Source organism: Phragmites australis, chromosome 14, assembly GCF_958298935.1.
Source record: "Phragmites australis chromosome 14, lpPhrAust1.1, whole genome shotgun sequence".
Classification (NCBI taxonomy): Eukaryota; Viridiplantae; Streptophyta; class Magnoliopsida; order Poales; family Poaceae; genus Phragmites; species Phragmites australis.
This window is the reverse complement of record NC_084934.1, coordinates 21709520-21725719: the sequence shown is the minus strand read 5'-3', so window position 1 is coordinate 21725719 and position 16200 is coordinate 21709520. Positions and strand designations below refer to the sequence as shown.

General features: G+C 44.6%; 1 protein-coding gene across 1 annotated transcript; it reads left to right on the top strand.

Moving 5' to 3' along the window:
• Window positions 1-411: 411 nt before the first annotated feature.
• Window positions 412-2165, top strand: LOC133889996 (aspartic proteinase nepenthesin-1-like). The gene is made up of 2 exons (XM_062330429.1): window positions 412-649; window positions 725-2165. The coding sequence occupies exons 1-2, from the start codon at window positions 569-571 to the stop codon at window positions 2069-2071; spliced, it is 1428 nt and encodes a 475-aa protein (XP_062186413.1). The 5' UTR covers window positions 412-568; the 3' UTR covers window positions 2072-2165.
• The last annotated feature ends 14035 nt before the right edge of the window (window positions 2166-16200 follow it).

Below are 16200 nucleotides of genomic sequence, written 5' to 3'. Positions count from 1 at the left end.
GGCTACGGGCCCCACCAATCTTGCTATGCCATATATGAGATAGCATCAGAAAAACCACTGCTACCGGGTGTAGTACATCGATTCCTCAAGAACAATTAAAAAGGAGACACAATATATGAGACAATCTAGTTTTTTATTCATCTATATTTACAATTAGAGTTCTACTCCGTATATATAATGATAAAAATGCTAAAATGTAGAATTAGATCTTTCGAAAGAGACGTGCCCACGTTCTTCAGGTTTCCTAATAGAAACACTCGGGACCCATTCAATGTATCATTGTTTCTGTGATTGGTTCTGATCTAGCAACAATGGTCGTTTCCAGGCGGTATCTGCACGCGGTTTTCTTCTCCGATTGTTTTCAGTCAATTCATTCACCTGACGTCCTGACCTGCTTTTGGACCACAACGGCTGCTGACAAAAGCGCATAACAATTATCCAACGACCACAAGTAGCGTTCAATCTAGTAGAGCGCAAGTTCGAGTGCTTATTGTCCGCACGCCGAACAAATAGCTCACCTAATCCCTTAAAAAATCAGCGCCACCCTCTTGGTATTAGCGTGACAACAATGGCAGAACTGCAAAACTGTTTCTCTTCTTCCAGGCAATTGCCCAACAAACACTGGCACAAGATGGCGTGCTTTGACCAGGTATTAGAGTATACAGTGCATGATCATCAGCTTATATAACACGAACATTTCGATGACATTCTTGTATATTCCCAGCTACTACGTGCTGCAGCAGCTTGGATGTCATTACCTTCACAAATGGCGTCACTCACAGTGATCATTTTCCTCGTCTGCGCAACGCTTGCCTCTGGTGCCGACAGCGTCCGCGTCGGGCTCACGCGCATCCACTCCGACCCTGGCGTCACCGCGTCCCAGTTCGTGCGCGACGCCCTCCGCCGCGACATGCACCGTCACGCTGCCCGGTTCGGACGGGAGCTCGCGGCGTCCGATGGCTCGGTGTCCGCGCAGACCCGGCTGGACCTGCTCAACGGCGGGGAGTACCTAATGACGCTGGCCATCGGAACGCCGCCGCTGGTGTACCCGGCCATCGCCGACACGGGCAGCGACCTCATATGGACGCAGTGCGCGCCCTGCGGCAAGCAGTGCTTCAAGCAGCCGGTGCCGCTGTACAACCCTTCGAGCTCCACCACGTTCGGCATGCTCCCGTGCAACAGCTCTCTGAGCATGTGCGCGGCCGGGGCGACCCCGCCGGCGGGGTGCGCGTGCATGTACAACCAGACATACGGCACCGGGTGGACGGCGGGCGTCCAGAGCACGGAGACGTTCACGTTTGGCTCGGCGCCGGTCGACCAGGCCCGCGTCCCCGGCATCGCCTTCGGTTGCAGCAACGCGAGCAGCAGCAACGACTGGAATGGATCGGCCGGCCTCGTCGGGCTGGGCAGGGGAAGCCTGTCGCTCGTCTCGCAGCTCGGCGCCGGCAGGTTCTCCTACTGCCTCACGCCGTTCCAGGACACCAACAGCACGAGCACTCTCCTCCTCGGTCTGTCGGCGGCGCTCAACGGCACCGGCGTCCGTTCCACGCCGTTCGTCGCCAGCCCGGCCAAGGCGCCCAGGAGCACCTACTACTACCTCAACCTCACAGGCATATCGCTCGGCACGACGGCGCTTCCCGTACCGTCCAACGCCTTCTCCCTGAAAGCCGACGGCACCGGCGGGCTCATCATCGACTCCGGCACGACGATCACGTCGCTGGTCGACGCGGCGTACCAGCAGGTCCGTGTCGCGGTCAAGTCCCTCGTGACGCTGCCCACGACCGACGGGTCGGACGAGACGGGGCTCGACTTGTGCTTCGCGCTGCCGTCCTCGACGTCAGCGCCGCCGGCCATGCCGAGCATGACGCTCCACTTTGACGGCGCGGACATGGTTCTCCTAGCGGACAGCTACATGATCTCGGGCTCCGGCCTGTGGTGCCTGGCAATGGTGAACCAGACCAACGGAGGGATGAGCACGCTTGGTAACTACCAGCAGCAGAACATGCACATCCTCTACGACGTTCGGAAGGAGACTCTGTCGTTTGTTCCAGCCAAGTGCAGCACGCTGTGACCAGAGTTCTAAAAATATATGTGTGTGCATAGGATTCTTTATTTTTATGTGATGAATAATTCTAAAAATGGATACTTCCAACAAAATATTCTAAGGGACTGTCTATACATCTAGAGTAAAAATCTGTCAGATTTCCATCCATCGGATCTCGAATCAACGGCCTAGATCGATCTGCACTGCATATAAGAAATCTAACCCTAAATCCCCTCCCTTATTCCAGCTCCACGCCGCTGCCCCTCACTTCTGCCTCGACTGCGCGCTGCCTCCCCACTGCCTCAACACCGGCGCGGCCATCGCCCGTCCTCTCTCCATATCCCCTCCTCCTCCGCCGTGCTTCTTCTTCGCCTTCTCTAGTCACGGACCTGAGCTCCCCCGCCACCGTCACTACCCCACTTGGCTCCTGCGTGCCATCGCCACCGGAGTCATCGCTCGCGACTGCCACCCGCCTCTAACTTGTTCAATCCCACCGCCCCTGCCACCACCACAGGCCAATCACACATCCACCGCCACCGCGGCGGGCAGCGCCCCCACCGTCTCGCTGTCCCTCCCATTGCTCGCCACCACCATCGAGCCAGCAGCCTCCGAGCCTCCCTCTAAGCCGACATCTCTTAAAGCTCTAACCCCATAACCCCAAACCCTAACTCGAACCCTCACCCTAACCTCATCGTCACCGGAGAAGAAGATATCACCGGAGTTCGCATAGAAAAGGCGGCTAGATAACGAATCTCCTCCCTGATCATGAGGTCAAAAATTCGACAGATATCTTGCCAAGAAATCTGTCATCAAATAAATAGCATTTATCATATTCTAATCCAATTATTGAAAACTGAAACTTGTTCAGAATTTAACCATGCCCCCAAATGCTAACTAATTAAGCACATTTGCACGAGAAAAATACCAACAATAGTTCAGTAAAACTCTTGATGAACTCATAGCTTTGGAAATCATTCACACTGCTCCCAGAAGCTTTTTCTGCTACTAAATGAGTTTGTGCTGTTTGGACCTCAATGTCTTGTTGCCGCGCAACAGAAGAACACATTGGTCAAATAGAATGATTCTCTTTAAGAATAAAAGAAAAGTACTGCAGATAAACGGAGGGAGAGCAATATCTGTTTTTTGCGCCAAAGCTACTTTCATTCTTGAGTGAATGGAGCTAAAGCTAATTAGTCGTCTGATTTTTCCATCGGGCTTTGATTAAGAGAAAGATTACTTACGTGGGAGGGAAAAGTGAAAATGGAAGTAACAGTCCAGCCCAACGTTGGATTTGGAGTGCAAGTCGGATGGTAGGAGCAACATTACGATATGATTTTTCTCATAGTCCTCGCAATTTGGGCGTTGGTACGATTGAAACCAGGAATAATCGTCTCATTAATATTACTTACGGCTAAATAGTTTTCAACATTGGTCGCCCATACCAAGTAATTTCTTATGCTGCCATGACGAAGATCGAGCTTGAGAGTCTTCCTTCACAATGTGAGACATCTTCCTACAATTGATAATGTATTTAGACAAAAGGACAAATACTTATGGAAAACAAGAGGCAGATCAATTGAACCATTATAAATATACTAGGGCATGCAGCTCAACAACAGGTAATGCTTATTTGCTATCGTGCAGTGCAAACAAGCAACAGCAAATAAATTAGTCCAAGACAGCTTCATCCGTTCTATTCGTAGATAACATTTTAGGTGAAAGTTTGCCGTAATACCTAGGGACTAGGGTAGATTCAAATAGTATAGATGTAAATTAAGCCAGATTGTACCAAACTGCTATACGGCACTCAATAAATTAGCCGTATAAAGAAGCACAGATCAAGAACATGGTCATGCATAGATAAAGGGAATTCAAGATACGTGAATATTGGTGACAATAATCAAAGCAACACAATATGTACATGTAGTACGTGCATATCGAAACCCCTAATATCGAAGTGAAACCCGCGCCCCTACTTCGGCCATGCCACCTAAATTGTTTTGGCCATCCGATCCACTCGCGTTGCGCCGCTCGGATCATGCCGTGATTCCATTTTTTATGCAAAAAGGCCCTTGCCTCCTCCCGCCTTGGCCCCCATGTTGCTCCTCTGCTCCATCGCATTGTCCTCCTCCATGTGTCCCCGAGCCATAGCGCAACCCGTCTCCATTGCTCCTCGTGTTGCCCTTGTCTCCGCTGGCCATGGCCACAGTTCTCCAGCTCACTGAGGCGCTAGCAACCCTCTCCTGGGCATTTCCTCTACCTCTCTTTGCCCCGCCGCCTCTCCTCTCATCGACCATCATCAACTCCTATCTTTTTCATCATCCTTCCTAGTTCCTAGTGTTGTCGGCCCTCCCCGCATCTCTCGTGCACTAGCCATCACATCCTGCGCCGCATCGAGATATCTGGTGAGGCACACGGAGTAGGGTGGGGTCAATGCTAAGGCAGGGAACGAGAGGATCTTTGAAGCAAGGGAACTCTTTGCCGCAGGCAGCTCTGGGGCATGTCGTTGTAGTCATTGAGGGATGAGGTTGGCGCGGGTATGTGGTAGGCATGACTGAATAAGGGGTTGTCGTAGTCGCCACTGACCGACGACACCTCCCACAACTCTGGCAATAAATCCTAGAGCGTGAGGGAGGCCGAGCTATTCGTGCTGGCCTCCATGTTAAAGCAGAAGCGTGAATACATACCCAAGCCAGATGATGCCATTAGAGCTTGTAGTTCTATTGGAGAATAGCCACGACGTGATACTATACGTGTTGATGATGCGCAGTGCAGACTGGCAACGAAGACGGCGTGGTGTTGTCGTTGGTCGTGATGGTGTCGATGTCACAGTGGCGGTGGCCTTAATGTCGATCCAACACACATGAAGATCGGTGTTAGGGTTTAGATGTTTGGTAGAGGTCAACCTCATGTCAATTGGTTATCCCGTGAAGTGTTGGTTCCCCCCTATTTGTATGATGTTCTAATTGACCTAGGACCACAATCAAAGTTGGTTGGCACCTCCGATCGTGGCCTCTTAGGACTCGGTGTTCTATTAGCCAAGATCAAAACCAACATTATCCCACTTGATCATAAGGCTGACATTATAAGCCTACTCTTAACAAAATAGCACATCAAGGCAATGCGTTACAATGGCTAATAAATGCCATTGAAACCCCAGTACCTATATTATACTATTTCATCTCAAAATAGATATTCATTATTCTTAATGGGAGTTAGTTTGCTTTATTGTCCTCTTATTTAGAATCATAGGCTTCCCGATAAACCTATACTAGTAACATGATCACGAAAGATATTCGGTGGTAAGCATTTAGTAAGCAGATCCAAAGGTATCAACTTAGTACTTATATGCTTGACACTAATTGTTTCATCATGGATTCTTTCTTTCACAATATGATATTTAATGTCAATATATTTGGCAGCACCGTTTGACTTGTTGTTACTCATATAGAAACTACTGGCTAATTATTGCAATATAAGGTGAGTGGCTTATAAATGTTGTCTACCACTTCTATTCTGAGGATAAAGTTTTTAAGCCATACAACATACTAAATAGCCTCATAACATGCCACAAACTCTTGCGATATCATCAAAATTTTGTTTGGAGCTTTTCCATGAGATAGCTCCTCAAACGAGGGTGAAGATACATCCTAACGTGAATTTCTTAGTATCAACACACTTCGCAAAAGTCTACATCTGAATAACCTACAGCTTCAAGATTGTCGGATTTTCTATATGTGAGCATGTAATGCTTAGTGCCTTGCAAATAATGCAAGACTTTCTTAACAACATTTCAGTGATCCGGTCTTGAATTTGATTGATATTTTTCAAGCATTCCAGTTACAAAAGCCAAATCAGGGCGTGTACAAACTTGAGCATACATAGTGCTTCTGACAGCTGAAGCTTAAAGAATCAACTTCATCTAATCAGTTTCAAATTGGTTCCTTAGACATTGGAATGTCCCAAACTTACTGCCCTAAACGATAGGATCAGGCTAGCTAGAGCACTTATGCATATTGTATCTCTTTAGTACTCTATCAATATATGCCTTTTGTGACAATCTTAATACTCCTTTGGATCTATCTCGGCGAATCTCAATGCCAAGAACATAAGAGGCATCATCAAGATCCTTCATATCAAAATTAGAGCAAAGAAATCTCTTGGTCTCATACATCATATCCTTATTGCTGCTAGTCAATAAGATGTTATCCATATAAAGTACTAAGATGGTGAATTTACCTTCTTTAAATTTAACATAAATGCAGTTATCCACTTCATTTTCTTTAAAACCAAAATTTCCAATGACTTTATCGAACTTAAGGTACCACTGCTTAGGCGCTTGATTTAGTCTATAAATTGATTTCTTAAGTCGACATCCCATATGTTCCTTGCCTTCCGCGACAAAACCTTTCAGTTGAGCCATGTAAATATTTTCTTCCAAGTAACCATTACCATTTTGAAATACATCTGATGCAACTCTAAATCATAATGAGCCACAAGCTCCATAAAAATTCTAAATGAATCATTAGTTGAGACATGCGAAAAAATGTCATTATAATCGATCCTCTCTCTTTGTGAGAAGTCTTTACTACAATCCTTGCTTTGAACCTTTCGATATTTCCTTTGAGTCATGGTTGGTTTTGTATACCCACTTGCATCCTACTATCTTAACTCCATCAGGAATTTTAACTGAGTCCCATATATCATTAGTGCTCATAGACTTTAATTCATCCTTCATGTAATCAAGCCATTTAGGTGAATGTTCACTAATCATGGCCTCCTTATATGAGGTGGGATCATCTGCCTTCCCTTTATCATTAATATCTTCATTCATGTAAACTACATAATCATTCGAGATGATGGATCTCATGTCCCGCTGTGATCCCTGATGGGTTCATTAGCTATAGCATGAATAGATATTTTTGGGGACTATTGAGGCTCATCATTTGGTGAATCATTAGTAATTTCATAGTCCTCAACAGGGGGTGCTACAACATTATTCTTTACTAGAGGTGCAATCACCTGAGGCACATGAATAAACGTCTCTTTGATAAGTGACAATGAAACATAAACCTGATTCTCCTCAAGATCTATTTCCCTAGGCTCTAGGTCCCCACTAATTCTGTCATGTTCTGAAAATGATAACTCACTGCCATAGAATCTAATTTTTTAATATATGGGTTAAATAATTTAGCTTCAGTAGGACAACCCCACATACATAAGTATATTAAGCTCAGTTTCCTCCCAGTCTATAATTCATAAGGTATCTTAGGTACCGATTTACTGGGAACCCGATTAAATATAGATGCACGACCATCTTAAGTGCTTCCATTTACAAACCAACGGGTAAACTGGAATAGCTAAGCATGCTCTGTACCATATCCATGAGTATACGGTTGCATCTCTCAGCTATTTTATTTTGCTGAGGTTCATCAGGTGTAGAATATTGGACTATAATGTCATTTTCTTGTAGGAATTTGGCAAATGGGCCAGGAATTTTCCCATAAGGGACATGTCTCTCATAATATTCTCCCTCTCAGTCTAACATCACTACTTTAATTTTTAAATTGTGTTAATTTTCTACTTCAATCTTAAATATTTTAAATTTGTTAAGAGATTCAGATCGATCCTTAATAGGAAAGATATAACCATAATAGGAGAAATCATCAGTGAACATAATAAAAGAATCAAAATAGATGTCACAGGAAAAGGACCACAAATGTCTGTATGAATTAATTCTAAAAGTCATGTGCTTTGAGTAGCTCCCTTCTTAATTTGTTTCACATATTTTCTTTTAATGCAATCAATGCAATGATTTGAGTCATAGAAGCTTGTGGGTGGAGAATCTCTTCCTTAATGAGGCGCTTCGTTCCCCCTCGAAATGTGGTCCAAATGACAGTGTCATAGTTTCAAATAAGTCTCATCATTTATACTTCTCTTGCGCTTACTATTCATATCACACATTCATAGATACATATGATTCATTTAGAGGAATCTTATAGAGTTTGTTTTATCTGATAGCAATACCAACAATACTTGAATTAAACTTAATAATGCATCTATTGTTTCTGATATTATGTTCATAACCATCACCGTCCAATAAAGAAACTAAAATAAGATTCCTTTTCACGGTAGGAACATAAACTACATTATTAAGACGAAGAATGAAATCGCTATCTAATACTAATAATAGTGATCCAACAACTTCAACTTCAGATTCTATTCCATTAGTGATTCTAAGACTTTGCTCCCCCTTCTTAGGATTCTTGCAGTCCAAAATCCTTGTAATGAATTGGTAACATGCATAGTGGCACTGAGTCAATTTACCAAGAATTAAGGGGAAAATCAACATAGAAAATTAATCTATAAACGTTATAACATAGAAAATTACCCTTTCTGGTAAGCCACTTCAGGAAACCAACACCATCTTTCAGATAGTGCCCTTGTTTGTGGTAGAAATGGTATTCATCCCCATTAGGTGCTCCATGAGAAGCAGAAGCATGAGAAGGAGTAGGTGCTTTGGGCACCTTGGATCCTAACTTGTCAGACTTGGGGGAGAAATGCCGCTTCTTCTTGAATTTGTAGTGCCCTTGGAACTTTCTCTTGCTAGAGCCACTAAAATGATGCACATAATCATTCTTTTCGGTCCTTAGCCATTCTTCCTCCTGGACACACATGGCTATTAAATCGATCACTGTCCACTTCTACTTGTAAGTATTATAGCTAATCTTAAAATGAGTAAACTCATAATGCAGAGATGTTATAATGAAATGGACTCGGAAACCTTAAGGTATTTACGTGTCCATGCCCTTGAATTTTCCAGCCATATCACTCGTCATCATAATGTGCCCTCTTATGCTGCTAGACCCATCATAATTAGTAGTTAAGAGCATCTGAATTAAAGTACTAGTGTAAACCTTTGAGGAGCATTTGAATTACTCCTCGGCTGAAGCTAAGTACTCCTTAGCATTTTCGAATTTAGGAATTGCACCCCTGATCCCAACTGAGAGTGAGGTCTTCATTATCGTCAATGACATGCAATTAGACCACTTCTATTTTTGGCATTTGCCTCATACATTTTTTTATCATCATAACTTTCCTCACTGGCGATGGGAGGAATGGGAATGGTAACTCTTAATGCGTAATCAAGGTCCAAAAACTCCAAGGACAACCTGAACTTTCTCTTTTCTAAAAGGCAAATTGCTCCCCGTAAGTTGCTCAATACCGTTAATTGTTGCGGCAACATTCAAAACATTCACAGCTAAATATGAAATAGGACCTGATTAGAAAATATCATAAAATAATATTTAACACAAAATTAACCTTGCGTTGGTCTGATAAATAATACAAAATTACAGCTCTAATTCATATCACTGTTGGGCAGAAAAAAAAAGAACTTAATAAAAAATCTAATGAGATAGCGCATGATCACAAACAACTTTGGTCATAACGCAACCATGGCCTACGTAATATAAAAATAATCTTAAAATTCTCCAATTAAAATTTTCCATTGGTTCCAATTTAATCAAAGACTTAACTTCAATTTTCTCATTACAAAACTGAACATTATTTGGGCATTTAAACATTAATAAAATAGCGTATAAAGTAAAAGCACAACCTTAATCATTAAGAAAACCCACAGCCCAATAATAAAGCCCAAAACCTAAAATGGTCCAGCCTAAAACGGCCCTTAGTGGCTCGCAGTGGCTCGGCCCAAGGCACCCGCGCTAGCGGCAGCCTAGCAGCGAGCGCGGCCCAACACCGCCGCACCTTTCCCTTTACGCGTGCAGCGGCCTACTATAGTGCCTGCGAAGCATCGCCCATCGGATCTTCATTGTTTGGTTGACCGCCCCGATCAAAAACACGCTGTGCTCAAGGAAACACAAACCTAACCATTTCCCTCTTCGCCCCCCGAAAAACCAGCAGCTGCCGCGAGAGGGAGAGCGAGCTAGCGAGCACGACGGCGATGACAGCGCACCGCCTTGAGAGAGAGAGAGAGAGAGGGGGGGGGGGGGGGGAGGTGCTGAGCAAGATTGACGCCGCCATGGACAATGCCTTCGAGAGCTGAATTATATTCAGTCACAGAATTGAAGTCACTGAAGCTTAAGTGTTGCCAGTCATACTCTGCTTGCAGTAGGTCCACAGCCTTCAGTTGACCAAAGCGATCCTTCAAGGATTGTCATAAAACAAGTGGATTCCGTTCACATAGGTGCTCATTTTTTAAATATTCGCTTAGATGGCATCGTATATAAATCACGGCCTTTGCCTTTTGTGCACCACTAGAAATTATTGTTTCGCTGAGATTATTCTGAGCTAAGTAAGTTTCAATTTTACTAGCCCATGTCAAGTAATTTCTCTTCTTCGGTCGCCATCAAGAGCAAGCTTGGGAAAGTCTTCGTTCACAATGTCAGACATAATTTCTGGCAAGCAGGGGCGGATCCAGCCCAATGTCAAGGGGGTGCTGGGCCTCTTGCTATTGGATCAAATTTATGGTTTATAGGCTAAAATGATGTATTTTTTCTAGATTTTTTCTTTCTTTCTCCTGAGCTTCCTGGGCTGGGCCCGTGCTGCAGCCCCCCAAAGCACGGGCCCCGGATCCGCCCTTGCTTGCAAGTGATAGTTTATTTGACCAATGGACAAATACTAATGAAAACAAAAATGAAAACTTGGGCTTGGAATGATTTGTTAAACAATTAATAACATATTTTTCGCATGAAGGCATGTACTACATTTGTTGTATTTGTAAATGATGTTCTCTATGAAACAACATATACCGATGCACTACTATAAAACACCATATATGTGCCAGTCCATTAGTGTCGGTTCAACAGTAACTGGTACTGTTGATATATCAGTGCCGGTTCTTAAATTCCCACGCGTGAACAACCACTGAGGAGGTAAGAACCGGCGCTGATAGACACTATCAATGTCGGTTCCATAAACCAACTGATATTGGTGTGGCCCTACAGTATAAAGCTCACTTTCTCCCCCAAGCACATCCAGAGCCGCTACAAGCCCACCAGAATAGCGTCGTTCGCCATTTTTGTCATCTCTACGGTTGAAAAAATCAAGATTTGGAGGTGTCAGGTGCTATAAGGTTAATATGATGTTCTATATTTCTTTTTTAGATAGATTTACTTGGTAGATTACTCTAAGGTTGATGCTTGGTGCTTGTTCTACGGTTTTGGATTTAGAGATGCAATTGAGATCTAATTTAGGAAAAATTTGCAACTTTGTAATTGTTAGATGTACAGAGATGATCTACTTTTAATTCTTAGTTGGATTTAGTTGTTATATTGCTCTAGATTTAAATTTAGATGGTTGTTCTTTGGTGTTGAATTTTGGAATTAGCAAGAGCTCCATTATGATATAAATTAGAGAAAGATCGATATTTTATCATTGTAGATGATTTAAGGAGTAGATTAATAGTCACATGTAAATAGATGTTGGTGCGTACATTAAAATCTATAAACAATTGCAAATTTGTCACTACTAGAACCGTTATTGCTATTAAAAAATTACAAAAAACCCACTAGAACTGTCATTCGAGTAGCATCCTTGCAAAGAATAAAAAATTAGGGAGGTATTTATAAAATGCCCCTAAAATCTAGCTCCAATTTTTTAGTATGTGGTTTGCGTATATTTTCAAAGTCTTGAATTGGATTTTCTCTATTCATTAATTAACGTAGTCAATTTAACACAATTGATAGAATACTGTGTTGTAGGGAAGGCATGTCCATCCACGGGTCGCAATTGGACGCAATAGCCTTTGGAAGGCGGGTCCCCCGACTCGGCCCAAGTACCGGAAGGAGATGGACCCTCAAATAGGGACCAATCAAGATACGAGGTAATTCAATGAATTTGTTCTAGATTTTTAAATGTTTAATGATCATAAGTACCACGTGATCGATGCTGAGGTATGCAATATACATCTTGGTAACTAATTTTTAGGTCCGACACGTGTTCATAAGGATTAGTTTCTTCAATTATTGAAATTGCAGCTCCTCGCGCTGTCCAGAGATCGACTCATAGCCATTGAAATCATCGCACTTTAAGAACAATTTCTCGGGTTCATTAATGACCAAGTCATCAGTCCAACCGGCGAGTTCCATGAATTTGGCTCCTCTATCTCGTTACCTTCATCCAACAAGAAAAAACAGAGTTCAGAACCTTCGATTAGCAAGAAACCTTAAACTCTTTTTCATTTTTTAATGAAACCGCACATGTATGCGGTGTATATATACTGTGATGAGACTTGATGTTTTAGAAATGAAATATATATATGTGCTTGTGTATATATGCTGCGATAAAACTCGATGTCTCGTAAATTAAATTTATATGTGCGTGTTCATAAATATATTGTATACTATTGGCTGCAACCGCCAAAATTTGAAAATGCCACAGAATTGACGGCAACTGCCACATTTTAAAAATGACAGGAAATACATATCAGTGCCAGTTTGTTTTACCAACCGGCACTGATATGTGTACTATCAATGCCGATTCGATCCACAAACCGACACTGATAGCGATTTTCAGTGCCGGTTACATACTCGGCACTGATAGTTACGGACTATCAGTGCCGAGTAATCAGTGTCAGGTTCAAAACTGATACTGATGAGGTTTTGAAACTGACACTGTTTACCTGCTTTATAGTAGTGATGTGCCGTAGCTGTAATTTCTAGAGTAGGTCCAAACAGTTACTGCATGGACAGCAAGGATCTAAATTAAGCACGATTATATTACAACACCCAGATAACTAAGCCGTGTGTCAAAAAAGCACAGAGAATGGGACCATGAAAACCTAGATATCTCGCTAGATTGCAGTTAAACAATATCAGAGTCAAAGAGTACATAGCCAGTTTCACAAAAAATAATATGGAAATGAAATAGACAAATAACATAAGAAATTTGTATCCAAGCTAGATAAATACCCAGTTAGGAAGGATTAGATCCACCAAACCATCATTGTTGGCGCATGAGTACGCACCCCAAACAGATACGGTGAGATCCCTGCTTATAAGAGGAGGCTCAAGCTTGGAGATGAACCTGTGAGCCGAAAGGAGAGAGCCGAGAGAAACATCGTTCGAGTATCTGTTCCCGTCTACTTCCCTTTGAAGACTTATTTATAGAGAGAAGGGGCGGGAAAAATTACCAACCTAACCCTAAGATATTATGTTATAATCATATACATAGAGGGGTACTTTAGGTATTTTACTCATTTACATACCACGTGGTGGCTAAGATACTATGATAGCTATAATAATCCATAGTACGCCGTCTAAATATCTGCAGGCTGAGGCGTTCCCCCAACAATACCCCCTCATCCGCTAGCTCCGAGGTTTCGAGGGACGAGCGGATGAATTAGAGAACTAATTCCAGCCCTACCTCAAAGTCAGGATATCCCGAACAGCTTCCCGTCCTTGTAGAACCTCTCAACGATGGCCATAAGCGGCGGCGGCGAGGTTCGATGGAGGTGACTTGGTTCGAAACCTTGTGACGATGCTCGACGGAGGCGAGGCTAGTCGGAGCATCACAGTGAAGCTAGAGACGAGGTTGAAGGCGAGGCTAAGGAACGTGACCTGGGCGGCAAAAGCAGGAGGCGAAGTTGCCAACGAGGCTCTGGCAGCCCGCTACCCCCTCAATGGTGGATGTCAGTGGTGGAGTCATTGGTGAGGCTAAGGGGGGTGACAGAAGTGGAGCCATCTAGAGCCCCTGGCAGCGGAAGCCAGAGATGGAGTCCACGACGCGCCTAATGGGGGCAGTCTACTACCCCCTCAACAGTGGATGCGGTGAGGCTTGATGGAGGTAGGGCCGTCTGGAGCCTGACGGCGTGAGCCAGAGATGGAATCGACGACGTGGGTGATGGAGGCGGAGCCATCCAGAGCCCCCGACGGTGGAAGCCGGAGATGGAGTCGATGACACAGGTGAGGGGGGATATCTACTACCCCCACAGCAGTGGATGCAGTGAGGCTTTGATGGAGGCAGGGCCATTCGGAGCCTGGTGGTGTGAGCCGAAGATGGAGTCAATGACGTGGGTGACGGAGCCGTCCGGACCCCTAAGGTGCGAAAGTCGGAGATGGAATCGACGACGCGGCCAAGGGGGTAATCTGCTAGCCCCTCAACGGTGGACGCGGCGAGGATTTGATGGAGGCAGGGCCGTCTAGAGCCTGGCGATGTGAGCTAGAGTCGAAGTCGATGACGTGGGTGGCGGAGGTGGATCCGTCCGGAGCCCTCGGCGGCAGAAGCCGGAGACTGAGTCAACAATGCGACTGAGGGATGCAGTCTGCTACCGCCTCAGCGGTGGATGCGATGAGGCTTTGATGGAGGCAGCGTCGTTCAGAGCTTGGCAGCATGAGCCAGAGATAGAATCGACGACATGGGTGATGGAGGTGGAGCCGTCCGGAGCCCCCAATGGCAGAAGCTGGAGACGGATTTGACAACGCGATCGAGGGGGGCAGTCTACGACCCCCATAGCGATGGCTAAAGGTGGAGTTAAAGATGAGGCTGAGGGGGGTTGTCCGCCACACACTCAACCGTGGATGCGGCAGGCTCATCAAAGGCGGGAACGTCCAGAGCCCCTGCGGTGGTAGCCAGAGACGAGGTCAATCTTGATTCTCGCACCAGTCCTATGCAGGATCGATCAAGCCTTTTGGAGCTAGTGAAACTCTGCAACCTGTGCAGGATCGATCAAGCCTTTTGGCTCCCTAACTTCCCGACCCCCCTCATGCTTTTCGGCCGCAAGCGGGCGAAGGATGCGTTCTATTAGCGCTATTGTCATGGCTTTAGCCAAGGCAGGGAAGCTCCTAGGGAGGTTATACCACATGTGAGTATATGGACATGTATGCAGGTATGTATGTATGCATGTGTATGTATGTATGCATGTGTACATGTAAGCATGTATGTATGTATGCATGTATGTATGTATGTATGAAATTGTACTCTGTTGACTTCACCTTTTGCCTTACAATTTAGGTCACATCAACGCTTCTTTTGTCTCCCTTATCTCGGCCCCCTCTCATTCTATGGTTGCTAGCGGTCGGAGGGTGCGGATTTTTTAGGAGTGCTTAGTTGCGTTAGGTGTGAGCAGAGCTAAACTCTTCATTGGCTAGTGGTTCGATGAGACCTCTCTAGTGCAGAGTGTCACGTCTCAAATTCCATAATCGCGTGATTAAGCTTAATTTTGAGGTAAATTATTTTGGAGTACTAGAGCACTTCGTTTGAAATCAATTGGATGAGAGAAAGAGATTCGGGAGAGAAAAGAATTGAATTCGCAGTCAAATGGATTCTCTCTCTTGTACGTGGGCCCATCAGCCGGCCCCACCATCTCTCCCTCCACTTGGGCAGCAGCCCCACCTGCTCCCTCACTCCCACTCTCGTGCCTCTCTCCTCTCCCAACCAGCCAAAGCAAGGGAGCAGCCCCCTCTCTCCTCTCTCAAGCACTCTCTCCCTTTCTCCCTCAAATCCGTGCTCTAGGAGCTAAATCAAGGTATGCATATGGTACCATTACGATCACAAGCTCATAAGCTTCCTATTCCTCCAATTTGTTTGCTCATCCCCGAAAGATTTGAGCCAATTTGAATGTCTTTTAGTGTTAGGGTTGAAAAGTGAAGAACATCGGAATTCTTCAATTTTCCACCGTTTTCTTCATCATCCGACGGCCACTAACCTTCATAAGTGTCATGGGTAAGTCCCTTAGGCTCCCCATGGCAGAAATTCGTGATTCGATTGGTCGATTTCGCAAAAGAGTGGAATTCATGAGTTTTTGTGAGTTTAACCCTAAATTGAGGAATTAGATGAATTTGAGTTAGGAATGAATTTGCTAGATAGTTAAGTGAGTTCTAGAACCTTTAAACTAGCTCAAACATGTTTCCTTTTAGATTGGAGAAGATCACAAATCAAATCGGGCATTTTTTCGGCTCAAAACGGGCGTTTCTGGGCCTAACCCGGAGTTTCCGGACTAGTCCGGAGTCTCCGGGTGACTCCCAGCCGAAAATAACAGAGAGCTCCGCTCGGAGGGTCATCCGGAGACTCCGGTACTCCGGAGTATCCGGTGTACCCCGAAGTATCCAGGTGCACTGTTCATCAGAGGATTTTTCTCCTTTGTTGATAACTTGTAAAATTCATAATTAATTCATACGAACTCCAAAAATCAT

Bases quoted from the DNA above. Each gene is read 5' to 3' on its own strand.
- LOC133889996 (XM_062330429.1), top strand. From the start codon at position 569: ATGGCAGAACTGCAAAACTGTTTCTCTTCTTCCAGGCAATTGCCCAAC. The intron at 650-724 runs GTATTAGAGTAT...GTATATTCCCAG, and splicing joins AGATGGCGTGCTTTGACCAG to CTACTACGTGCTGCAGCAGC.